Below are 13,348 nucleotides of genomic sequence, written 5' to 3' on the forward strand. Positions count from 1 at the left end.
GGAAGGCATTTCAGAGTGTGATTAAAACTGCACAGTACATCTTAAGAGCAGCCTTTCAGTCACTGGAGGACATCTACCACACCAGGACCACCAGGAGAGCATACAACATCATCAGAGACTCCACACACCCACGGCACAGCCTCTTCACACTTCTACCCTCAGGCAGGAGATACAGAAGTTTAAAATCCAGAAACAACTAGACTCAGCAACAACTTTTATCCACAGAGAACTGAGGACTTCACTATTGAAAACAAATCATACAAAAATCATACAAAAATGGAGCATCCAAAGAAATGAACGCTGTACCTACTGTGAAACATGAACGAGGCTCAGTTTGTTCTGGGGCTGCTTTACTGCATCTGGCACAGGTTGTTTTGAATCTGTACTGTATAATATCTGAAGATTATCAAGGCATTATGGAGTGAAATGTGCTTCTTGATGTCATGAAAACGTGTGGGTTTTTCTTCCTTTAATGGCACGTTACTAATTGTATCCACATCTATATATATATATATATATATAAATGCAGAAGTGTGCACTTTTATCCACAGCCACTGCTGTATACACACTGTACTGAAAAATGTTGCTAGTGTAAACATACTTTTTCATTCTATTAATTTATTTCTGTCACAGTGGAATTAAGAATTGCAAATAAGAATGTTTTACGGTGTAACTATAATAACGGTTCATCTTGTGCATATGACAGTAAATGTCTTGAATCTTGACAATCTTGTTAAAGAATGCTGGAATTACATCATAGCATCACAGTCAAGCTGCTGTTGGCGTTAAAATGGTGGCATGCAGAAGTTAGTGTCCCCTTACATTGAAATGCCACATGGATCCAATCTTTACACTAAAACTAAATAATAGAATAATAATGCACATTCAGCCAGTACAAGTGTTTTTTTTTTATCATCAGAAGTAACAAAATGTTAAAGGAGTTTATATAAAAAGTAATAAAAAGCCTTTTTCTTAACGAAAAAAGATAAATAATAAAAGTAAAAATATCATTGCAAAGGTTTGTATAAAAAATAGCTGTATATACAATAAAGGAACATTAGCTGAATTAGCTGAATTGTAATTAAATATTATGTTAATGGAAAAGAAATCTTGCTAAATTTTTTATCCATGAGAATTAATGTGATAAGTGAGTAAGTTGGCCAGGAGCATTTACATAGTCATTTTCATCATCACTGCTTTCTTTATCATCCTCTTCCTCTTCCTTGTCCTGTCCTGTAACTAAAAGATCTGCACATGCTATATAATTGTTTTCAGTCTCCATGTTCACATAATCACAATCATCATCATCTTCTTCCTCCGTTCCTCCTACTTCCTCTATCTGTTCACTCTTGGTGTTGAAAAGCTCAATGTTCACATAGTCTCTCTTGTCGTCCTCATCATCATCATCATCTTCATCATCATTATCTTCATAACTGTTCCTGATAGTCACTGAAATACAGACATCCAAACAATTATGACAAGTCTTTAAAACATTTGTATCTAAAGTGACATTTTGTGTAATCCATTGTGTTTCCTGCACAGACTTTGATTTAAGATGGGGTCTCCAGGCTGGTTGATTTGTTGTCGTCTCCTGTGCACCAAACAGACCACCAACAAGAGCAGTAGGAGAAGCAGCAGGACCCCAGAAGTTACCAAGGAGACCACCAACCACAGATGCACTAGAAAGAAAAAAAATTAATACTTATATGAACATTCCACCTCCAGCAAAAATCTTTTTCTGGAGCTTAATCTGATTTCGGTAATATTGTTCTAGTTTGGATATATGGCTGATTTTATGGACCAGTGATACTAAGAATTAGATTACAGTTTGTTTGTTTTTTACAGAATACATGTGTGTGAATGAGAGGGAACCAAGTAGAATGGCGAGGTTACAGGGAGGCAGAGATGGAGGTAGCAGATCTTAAGATGTTGAGGTTCTCTTTGGGAGTGACGAGGATGGACAGGATCAGGAATGAGGACATCAGAGGGACACCTCATGTTAGATGTTTCAGAGATAAAGTCAGAGAGGACAGATTGAGGTGGTTTGGACATTTTTAGAAGACAGACTGAATATATCGGTAGAAGGATGTAGCTGCCAGGCAGGAGGTCTAGATGAAGACCAAAGAGGAGATTTATTGATGTAGTGAGGGAGGACATGAAGTTAGTTGGTGTGAGAGAAGAGGATGCAGAGGACAGGGTTAGATGGAGGCACATGATTTGCTGTGGCAACACCTGAAAGGGAACAGCCAAAAAGAAACGAAGAAGAAGAACAGATTACTGTTTTTGACATAAAACACTTCAAACCCTTACAAAGATCCAGGATGTGCTACAGTCAGGTGAGGTGATCCCGTATGTTTTTCTTTTAGTCTTGGTGAACTATATTCACTAAACCAACTACTCAATGATTAGGACTTCCTCTTTGCTCTATTATATAACTCCAATCAGATCCCAAATTAAAGTTAGATACCAAGATGAATTTATAATTAACTAGAATTTCTAAGCCTACACACAAAATACTTTAATTAACTTCACGAAAAAGTAGTTGAAAAGCAGAAGCCAGTCAGTAATATGAGACCATCTCCAAATGTCTAAACGTCTGTTAGTCCAAGTAGATCAGCAACCAACAGTAAGAAAGAAGGAAAACACAGTGAAATCAATGGCAACTCTGAACAAGCTCCAAGGCTGTGATCCGGCTTAATTGTGTATGTCCGGTTATTCATCAGTTAGTTTTTTATGCAAGTACGGTATGTCAAAGAGAAAACACTATGTAAAGTAATAATAATAATAATAATAATAGTAGTAATAATAATAGTGATATCTTTATTTATAAAGCACAAACAAAGTACAAAGTGTTGTACAATAAAAGGAAAATAAAGATAATTAAATAAATAAAATCAGGTTAAAATCAGTATTAAATCAAGGAAAAGCACAAGGTAAAATACATCAGTTATATAGACAGACTATACTATTTATACTAAAACAATAATCTCACATCTCAGGAAAGGCAAACCTATAAAAATGCGTTTTCAGACGGGACTTAACAGATGACACTGAGTCAGAGAGCCTGATTTCCTCAGGCAGGTTATTCCACAGTTTTGGAGCCATGATGGAAAATGCTCTGACTCCCTTGGTTTTTAACTGGGAAGTTGGAACATACAACAATCCACTGTCTGGCACATATGGAATTAAAGGATCAGAAATATAGGATGACGCTAAACCATGTAGTGATTTGTAAATAATCAGTAAAATCTTAAAATTTATCCTAAGATGAACAGGGAGCCATTGTAGAGATGCAAGACAAGGAGTAATATGGCTGAACTTCCTGGTTCTAGTCAGGAGCCGAGCTGCTGAGTTCTGAACAATTTGTAGGTGTTTCAAGTCTTTTTGGTGAAGTGAGGAAAATAAGCTATTTCAATAATCTAGACGAGAGGAGATAAAAGCATGAATAAGCATCATTAAAATTTAACATGGGTCTGATTTTTGCAATTTTCCTAAGATGATAAAAGCAGGACTGAACTAGTTTAGTGATGTGATGCTCAAAACTCAAGTTGCAGTCAAATAAAACAAGATTTCTGACAACTGGCTCAACAAATTTTGATAAAGGCCCTAAGTATGGGACTATAAAATACTGGAAATATTTTAAGGTCCAATTATGAGAATTTCCTTAATTCAATTTCTTTTCTTCAATTAAATTGATTTGAATTTAGTTGAAGTAAATTTAAAGACATTCAGTTTCTAATATCAGACATACAGACTTGTAGAGAACTCAGCCTACTGTGGTCCATAGGAGTAATAGGAAGATACAGCTGAGTGTCATCGGCATAACTGTGAAATGAAATATTATGTCTGCGTATAACATCACCCAGTGGAAGCATGTAGATTGAGAAAAGAATTGGGCCAAGTATCGATCCTTGGGGAACACCACGCTTAGAGGGGGATGACATATAATTGTCAATGGAGACACAAGATTTCCTATTAGACAAATATGAAGCATCCAGTTTAACAATGTGCCTGATATACCCACCCAGTGCTTCAGACTATCCAACAGAGTATTATATTATTATATATAATATATATATATATATATATATATATTATATATTATCTACTGTGTCAAATGCAGCATCTAAATCCAACAGCAGTAGGATAAAGCACAAGCCAGAGTCAGCATTAATTAGAAGGTCATTTGTGAGACGTAGAAGAGCTGTCTCTGTGCTGTGGTTTTTGCGAAAACCTGTTTAGAACTTTTTGAAACTGTTATTTGTTTCCAAAACTGTCAGCAACTGCTGTGTGACAAATTTTTCTAAAAATTTAGAGACGAACGGGATGTGGGCCGGTAGCTGTCCACGATAGAAGGATCTAGACCAGGTTTCTTTAAAATGGGCTGTATGCAGGCGCCTTTGAAATAATCAGGGACACAACCTGTACTCAATCATTTGTTCAATATTATAAGCAGGTTTGGTGCTATGCAGTCTAACACTTCCAGTAAACAAGTTGTTGGAATAATGTCAAGCAGCTCAGATAAGGACAGACCACATCCAGAAATGAAGGATTTTGAGTGATACCACCCCTAATTTTCTCAACTTTAAAAACAAAGTGTGATAAAAACTTATCAGTCAGTAAGAGATTCAGGGTCCTGTCACAGAGCTGGTGGATTCTGGTGAAGGAACCTGCTTAGCTATATGGCGTTATATGTTTTTCAATTGATATAAAAACCTTTATCATGATTTGATTCTATTATTTTTGTTCTAGTTTACCTATGAGGATTATTTCATGGTGATACTGAATGGTTATGGAGGCTCCTAAAGAACTAGAGGTTGTATTTTTTACATGTTAACAAAGTTTTTTGTTTATATGGAAACTGGAGAATCAGGACAACTGTCTCCAACAATCCAGAAGCCAGTTTCCTCCAGGAAATAGCTTAGGACAGTGGGCTGGGACCAGAGAATAAAATGGGATCTAAACATATTGCCCCAAATACACTGCTCATGTTTAAAAATCACATTTTAAATTATGTATCTGTATGTATCCACCGAATTAGAAGTTAAAGGGTGTAATTAAGAACTTCAGTTGGCCGTCTTCATTTCAAGGATCAACTACTATATTTCTGCAGATTTCGATGCAATGGAAAATGCGGCAAATATACTATAAATAAATATTATAGGGGAAAATTAGGTCAGATTGCTTTTAAAAAATACACTGATGGAAAGTCTGGAGGCCACATATTCGATAGATTTACAAAATCTGCTTTTACTTATACGTATAATTATATAAAATATGAATGTAATGATTTTTAATCTTATCACCCTTCCAGTGAGCTGACTGACGTTAATATCAAGCCACTTTTCCAGTTTTCTTTGTGTTGTGATGTTTTCATTTACACAGTGTATCATTCAGAAACAAACTCTACCTTTAATGATGACTCTAATTGGTGCTGATGGCCTTGAAGTGTTTTTTCCTTCAGACCCCGTGACTTCATACACACAGCTGTAGTTGCCCTGATGTTCATACTCAGCTGCAGGGAAGTTAAAGGAGGCAGAGTAGTTGACTGCTGACTTGGTGTCAGTGATGTTGGAGTCTGAGAAGAAGATGAGATGAAAAAAACCTCCGGGATTGACAGGGGAAATGGAGCATTCAATGACAAAGCTGTAGCCTCTGGTGATCTCAGCACCTTCAGGACCCCAGACCAGACCTCTGTTGGGGGATGTCAGAGAGATTTTGGGCTGCACAGTCACTGGGTAAAACACACAATACTGTGGGTTAGAAAGGTTTAAAATGACTGGGTTTGTAAAGCAGCAGTAAGTTCAGACTGGATGTTGAACATAATACAGCTTTACAATCATATAATAATAGAGAAGATATAACTAAGTTGGAGTTAGATAAATACATAGAAATAAACCTTGTGGCTACTTCATTAGGAGCAATAAATACAATTCAATACAGCAGCGCTGTCATGATTTCTTCCCCCTCATTCATTTTAAATGTGGTGGCCAAAACATTAAAACCACTTCTTCATATAATGCACTCCAGTACGACTCCACGCCCACTTTTACCTCAGTAACAAACACATAGTAGAATTATCAATTTTCGGAAAGTTTGAACTTAAAAATGAGAAATTAAAAGGCAGCACGATAGTGAAGTGGTTAGCACTTCTCAGAATGTTGTGGGTTCATGCCCATGGGTTTTCCTCTGGATACTCCGGTTTCTCTGTAAAGTAGAATTCATGCCAGAGCTGCTGTATTGTATTGCATTACATTGTACAGGTGTACCTAATAATGTGGCCAGCAGAGGTACAAAGGTGATGTGAGTAAGTTACTTAGCACTTATAACCTGTTGAAAAAGAATTGGAATGAAGTAATACAGATAAATACTAATACAAGGAAAATAAAATAAAAAAGATGGGAACATGGAGCTCATTCAGAATCAACTACCACCCACATATCTGCTTTTTAACTTATAGGAAGAGCTGTAAAAACTGACAGAGTGAGTGCCAGACAGCAGTTCACATGCTTTCACACCACATGGTTTGTGGTGTCTCAGTTGCAGCATTGTAATTAATAATGAAATTAATTTCTGACTGTACTCTGTCCAAAAATTGGTATACGGTGGTGGTGATGTGATCTCAGCTGGTTAAATTTCATCTTTAGGGCTAAATAAAACCTGTGTCCTGAAGTGTGTCGTGTTTTGGTTGTGTATTGTTTCTTTTGTTAGTTCAAGTTAAATGGTTTATAACTGTTTAATTATATTAACATGGTGTAAGATTCAGTTAACTTTGCACAGAAACAGCTGGTAGAAATGTAATTTTTACTTTTACACTTAGAACCTGTACTTTTTCATTTTTACTTGAGTAAAGAAGTCGAATGAGTATTTCTACTTTTATTAGTGTTTTTTACACTTTATTAACCACCATACAACACAATATCTCGACACTGGTACAATCCTTCCTTTTTAAAGACCACTTGAGAAATTCTAGAGACAGCAGGATTGGTCCCTAATGTGTGCTTCTCACCAGACAGGGTGACAATTTCTTTTAAAGCAACTTAAAGCCAACTTAGCATAGAATAAGTGATGCTGACATAATGACTCCAGGTGGCCTAACTAACAGGACTGGATATGTTGGGTGCTGGGAATCTAGCTAAAAAAACATAACACACTAAGTGTTTGTGTATCATTTATGTGTAATGTGTATCACAGAATAATTTTCATTTTTTACAACTTATTTAATGTAAATTCTGCCAGAAGAAAAAGTCTGAATACTTTTGTAAATGGGAAATTTCAGTTTTAGATTTTGAATAAATATGAAATTATGTCATTATGTGTTATTGTGTATGTTCATGGGAAGATTTGCATTTTGGTGTGAATACTTTACCAAATAACTGTATATAAACCAGCCCATTCAGCATTCAGATTCTGATTGTGTTCTTGCTAATTTGATTAAATTGAGAACATTGCCTGCCTTGACACTTTACCGTATATAATAATTTGAAAAACACTAAATGTAAATGTAAAAACTAATGTAATGGATATAAACAATTACTCACAGGAAACAGACCACACCAACATCTTTCATCTATCCACAGTTGTGTTTCCTAAATCCTCTGTGCCAACACTCAGTCAGAAACCTTTCACTTCCTGAACAGGCCACATCATGAAGCCACATTTGTCCACTTCCTTGACCAAACTGAGCTGACTGGGTGTCATTTATTGCTGCACCACAGCCCAACTGTCTACAAACCACCTCAACATCATGTAAGCCCCAGCTGTCATCACAGACTGTTCCCCAGGTGTTGCTGTAATAGATCTCAACTCTTCCAGAGCACAGATTAGATCCAGACACAGCTAATCTGATCTGATATCCTTTTTTTAAAAACACAATATTTTATTAATTGGGTTAAAACATAGAAGATGTTAACTATGACACACTAGAATGGACAGACCAAATAAATCTGATGTCAAACACTAAACAATATGTGTCATGTACTGCCATATATATTATAATATAAAATTACATCAGTTTTATAAACCATACAGAAAATAAAACTGACCTACAGAAGGTGAAGCTGGGGTAAGTAGAAGGAAAACTGTGGAGGGAAAAAAAAGACATTGTTCATTATATCGCACGCTGTGACCCGAAACAACTCTCAGAGTTTTTTAATCCTTAATGTAACAGAACACGAACCACAATAACCTTTGAACTCAACCTTGATTCCAAAGAGACAATAGTATAGCAAATAGTATCTCACCTATTGTCAGAAAGAACAAGTTTCTCTGACATGTGCTCCCCATGGCTGAGGCTGAAAGGAATGTTTCAGTAATAGAGCAGAGGACAGTGAACTCAAGTAAAAGCAGAAATATTTTTTTTTCTTCAACTACTTCCTTGTTTCTGGTGTTTCGTAAAGTAAAACTTTTTAGTTCTTTGAAACTAAAACTAAACTAGTGCAATATGGTAAGGCTGCAGAAACTAAACATGATGTTTATCACTTAGAGGGGACAGCAAGAGAAGTGTTATTTTGGAAAGTTTGTTGAATGTTTCATTGAATTTTGTTACATACAGAAATACAGAGAAATATCACACAACTGCTGGTGTGAAACCATATGTTGTAGCGACACCATGCATTTTAACAAATTACAAAAAGTTTAACTTAGTTTTTATTTGCACATACTGTGTTCCAAAAATTACATTGTAGATCTACATTCACTTTGCTTTTGTTTTACATAGCATGGGACAGGTCTGTATTTATGTACTGCTCAAATATTGTTTCATACATCAATCTAATTGTAGAACATTAGGCCGATGCCTGCAAAACTAAGCACATTTTCATTTTACAGAAATTTTACTACTAAAGAATCTACAAAATAGTTTTAAATAGAGTGAGAGCTGTTCTAATCTTAAATAAAGGTTTTGGTGCCCTCATTTATGTTCAGAATAAGGTCCATGCTTCAGCCTCTAGATGGCAGCATTCGTTTTTCAATGTCATGAATTGAAGACGGGAAATAATTTCAGTAAAGGTCAATAGTTGACTTATAGCCATAATAATCAGTAGGAGAAAGCGGTTAGCTAAGTAGAAGTGAGATACTGAGAGGACTGAAGAGAGTAGACAGGAGTACAGGGAGATACAGCATAAGGTGAAGGTAGAGGTGGCAAAGGCCAAACAAAGAGCATATGAGGACTTCTTTGCTAGGTTGGACACTAAAGAGGCAGAGGTGGATTTGTACAGGTTGGCCAGACAAAGAGATAGAGATGGGAAGGATGTGCAGCAGGTTACTGTGATTAAAGATAAGGATGGAAATGTATAGACAGGTGCCAGGAGTGTGATGGGAAGATGGAAGGAGAACTTTGAAGAGTTGATGAACGAGGAAAATTAAAGGGAACGAAGAGTAGAAGAGGTGACTGGTGTGGAGCAGGAAGTAGCAAAGATTAGTAAGAGTGAAGTGAGGAGGACGTTGAAGAGGATGAAGAGCGGAAAGGCAGTTGGTCCTGATGACAAACCTGTGGAGGTATGGAAGTATCTAGGAGAGGTGGCAGTAGAGTTTCTGACTAGTTTGTTTAACAAGATCTTGGACAGTGAGAGGATACTGAGGACTGGAGGAGAAGTGTACTGGTACCAATTTTTAAGAACAAGGGAGATCTGCAGAGCTATGGAAACTACAGAGGAATAAATGAAGTTGTGGGAAAGAGTAGTGGAAGCTCGGCTAAGGGCAGAGGTGAACATTTGTGAGCAGCAATATGGTTTCATGCGTAGAAAGAGTCCAAGAGATGCAGTATTTGCTTTGAGGACGCTGATGGAGAAGCACAGAGAAGGTCATAGGGAGTTTGCATTGTGTCTTCGTAGATTTAGAGAAAGCGTATGACAGGGTGCAGAGAGAGGACCTGTGGTATTGTATGAGGACGTCTGGCAGAGAAGTATGTTAGAGTGGTGCAGGACATGTATGAGAGCTGTAAGACCATGGTGAGGTGCTGTAGGTGTGACAGAGGAGTTCAAGGTGGAGGTGGGTCTGCATCAAGGATCGGCTTTGAGCCCCTTCTTGTTTGCTCTGGTGATGGACAGACTGACAGATGAGGTTAGACAAGAATCTCCCTGGACTATGATGTTTGCAGATGACATTGTGATTTGTAGTGAGAGCAGGGAGCAGGTGGAGGAAAATCTAGAGAGGTGGAGGTCTGCTCTGGAAAACAGAGGAATGAAGCTTAGCTGCAGCAAGACAGAATGTGCGAATGAGAGGGACCCAGGTGGAACGGTGAGGTAACAGGGAGCAGAGGTGAAGAAGGTGAGACCAGAGATGTTGTTCGGCTTAGAGACAGTGGCACTGAAGAAAAGACAGGAGGCAGAGCTGGAGGTAGCAGAGCTTAAGATGTTGAGGTTCTCTTTGGGAGTGAGGATGGACAGGATCAGGAATGAGGACATCAGAGGGACAGCTCATGTTAGATGTGTTGGAGATAAAGTCAGAGAGGCCAGATTGAGGTGGTTTGGACGAGTTCAGATAAGACATTGTGAATATATTGGTAGAAGGATGCTGAGGTTGGAGCTGCCAGGCAGGAGGTGTAGAGGAAGATCAAAGAGGAGATTTATGGATGTAGTGAGGGAGGACATGAAGTTAGTTGGTGTGAGAGAAGAGGATGCAGAGGATAGAGTTAGATGGAGGCACATGATTCGCTGTGACGACCCGTAAAAGGGAGCAGCCGAAAAGAAAAGAAGAAGGGAATCTAAATATTATTATGTTAGGTATATTCATCTTGTCCATATATGTCCACAATCACTGTCATCATCAGTAGTTTCTTCTTCATGTTTTTCTTCCTCTCGTTTGTCTTGTGAACTCTCTGTATAATTTTCCTATAATATAGGGGCGACTGTGGTGCAGGAAGGTAGAGCAGTTGTCCACCAATTTCGCAGTTGTTGGTTCAATCCCCGGCTCCTCCAGTCACATATTGAAGTGTCCTTGAGCAAGACACTGAACCCCAACTTAGTTGCTCCTGGTGAGTGTTGGCCAGCTGCATAGCAGCTCCCCCATCGGTGTGTGTGTGTGTGAATGCGAATGGGTGAATGAGAAGCAGTGTAAAGCATTTTGAGTGGCAATAGGTAGAAAAACGCTATATAAGTGCAGAACATTTACCATTTACCATTCCTCAGTCTGTACTTCCTCATAATCATGACTTTCACTCTCCTGCACCTCCCTTCTTCCTGCTAGATCTCTCTGTTTGTTCTTAAAAGGCACAGAATTAGACATAACCACAACTGTCTATTAATCTCTTATATGTTAGGTTTATCATAACTGGTGAGCAGAGACTTGGGGTCCGGCCGATTTGGCTTGTCGTCATCTCCTGTGGACCAGACAGAGTACCAGGAAAAGCAGGAGCAGCAGCACCAGGATCCCAACAGCTACTGAGGACACCAGTAGCCACAAAGAAGACAATTTTGGAAAGTCACGCTGCGTAAGCTGTTAGCATCTCTGACAAAAATAATCAGATCACTAAAGGTAATGATAATACTCACATTATTGCAGTAATAAGTGAGAAGTAAAAGTAAGGTATGCTAATTCCATCCCTGTGTCCATGGCAACATTATTAAAAAACTTCTCACCTGAACACCAACATCTTTGCTGTACGTACAGCTGTGTTTCCCTAATCCCCTGTGCTGACACTTACTTACAGAACTTTCACTTTCACCTGAACAGGATACATCATCAAGCCAGATCTGTCCACTTCCCTAACTAGAACGAACCAAATGAAAAGCTCTGTCTGCTGCCTCATAGCCAGACTCTCTACAAACCACACTGGCATCATTTATGTCCCAGCCGTTTTCACAGACTTTTCCCCAGATGTTGTTGTAGTAGATTTCAGCTCTTCCGGACAACCGTGTAGGCCCAGCTAATCTGACCGCCACACCTAGGCGCAGTAAACAAAGACCATCCAAAAGGACATGCCATTCAAAAGCATCCCTTTGGTGTGTGAAAGCAACTGCGTCTGCATCAGTCTGCATACTCTTCTTGACTATAGCCTCCTCTTGAGAAACGTGTCCACACCTGCTACCACTACTACACTCTAAACCTGCTGCCCTACAATGTCAGAGGACAGTATAGAAGCAGCAGCAATTTTACAGCGAGTTCTTACTACCACAGTAAACTACCACATGTGTTTCCAGGTGTTTAGTTCCTGCGTAATTAGCCCTGTGATTTTACCCTCCTATTACCCAGACATACCCATTGCTCGTACCAGGGGGTGGGGAGCCCATGCACCTCAAGGGCTACAACCCTGCTTGTTTTCTAAGCTAAGCACTCCTGGTTACCTGGGTCAGGTGTGTTCAGTCACTTCAAAGTTGGAAAAGCAGTGGGTATGGTGAGGATAGGGGGAAAAACTTCTGAATCCCTTTCAATTATTTCTATCGCACCATATCTCTCCATTTTTGGGCTGATACTGGTGCTGATTAAAGATGTCTAATTGAAAAACATAATATCATGTATCATGTAATAAGCATAACTATCTATCTATCTATCTATCTATTTATTCAATTGAGGAATTGTATTACCTGTACAGCATTCTCAGTGTGGTCACAGGAATATTGCTCAAATCCTCCATGCTGACACTGAGTTAGAGACCTTTCATTTCCTGAACAGGCCACATCTATAAGCCAGATTCGGCCACTTCCTTGCACCCAGTGCTGCCCCACAGCTCAGCTCCCTGCAAACCACTGTAGCATCATTTAAGTCCCACTTATCATCACTGGCTGTTCCCCAGGTGTAAAATTGAATTGTAATGTAAAATTCCAATATACTTGAAATTATAAGTATGAATGACTTGAAACATAACATGGCTCAGTGTAAACTGCAAGCTGAGACAGCCTGTTTCATTTTGTCTAAAAGTAGGTTCAGTTTGAGAAGGAAGCTACAGCATTGGTGGCTTTTTTTAAACAAACACAGCACTAGTTCAATCTTAAATTTACATTTTATATCAGGGTTGTTATCAGTAGTAGTCTCAACTGTTTTTCACACCAACTCGTCTAAACAATTCTCACAAAACCATTTACTTCACAACTCCAGTAAGTAATGTTACATGTTACTGTAGAATACATCTTGTTAGGGGTCGAGCAACAGACTGAACAACTAAATTAATTTCTGTTTGGCTGAAAAAAATGTACTGATGAGGAGCCACAGTGGTTGAAGAAGACGACTTCTTGTCCATTTGTCTGTCTTTCATGTTATAAGTTGCTGTTCTTGATGAAACATTTGTTGTTGTACGAGTCCATCTCAATTTACAAAAATTCTAACTATTTACTGTAGCTTCAAGAATTTAAAAACCAGGTGATTTCTTTTGAATTTACATACATTTTTCTGCATTAAAGGGGTTTCTATA

At 38.3% G+C, this 13,348-nt stretch overlaps 1 protein-coding gene across 2 annotated transcripts; it reads right to left on the bottom strand.

Annotated features, from left to right (window-relative positions):
* Nucleotides 1-1,040: 1,040 nt before the first annotated feature.
* LOC137099532 (uncharacterized) lies at nt 1,041-8,340 on the bottom strand. 2 transcript variants are annotated; one of them, XM_067476506.1, is made up of 5 exons: nt 8,244-8,340; nt 8,050-8,081; nt 5,411-5,734; nt 1,545-1,679; nt 1,041-1,449 (listed from the first exon to the last, which is right to left on the bottom strand). In XM_067476506.1, exons 1-5 carry the CDS (start codon nt 8,273-8,275, stop codon nt 1,136-1,138), a joined length of 837 nt encoding a protein of 278 aa, XP_067332607.1. In that variant the 5' UTR covers nt 8,276-8,340; the 3' UTR covers nt 1,041-1,135. The 2 variants fall into 2 exon arrangements, with proteins under 2 accessions (XP_067332607.1, XP_067332608.1); XM_067476507.1 differs by lacking the exons at nt 8,050-8,081; nt 8,244-8,340 and adding an exon at nt 7,542-8,013.
* Between the last annotated feature and the right edge of the window lie 5,008 nt (nt 8,341-13,348).

Source organism: Channa argus, chromosome 15, assembly GCF_033026475.1.
Source record: "Channa argus isolate prfri chromosome 15, Channa argus male v1.0, whole genome shotgun sequence".
Classification (NCBI taxonomy): domain Eukaryota; kingdom Metazoa; phylum Chordata; class Actinopteri; order Anabantiformes; family Channidae; genus Channa; species Channa argus.

Bases quoted from the DNA above. Each gene is read 5' to 3' on its own strand.
- LOC137099532 (XM_067476506.1), bottom strand. From the start codon at position 8,275: ATGTCAGAGAAACTTGTTCTTTCTGACAATAG. The intron at 5,735-8,049 runs GTAGGTCAGTTT...TGTTTTACCCAG, and splicing joins TTACCCCAGCTTCACCTTCT to TGACTGTGCAGCCCAAAATC. The intron at 1,680-5,410 runs GTAGAGTTTGTT...TTTTCTTTCTAG, and splicing joins AATTAGAGTCATCATTAAAG to TGCATCTGTGGTTGGTGGTC.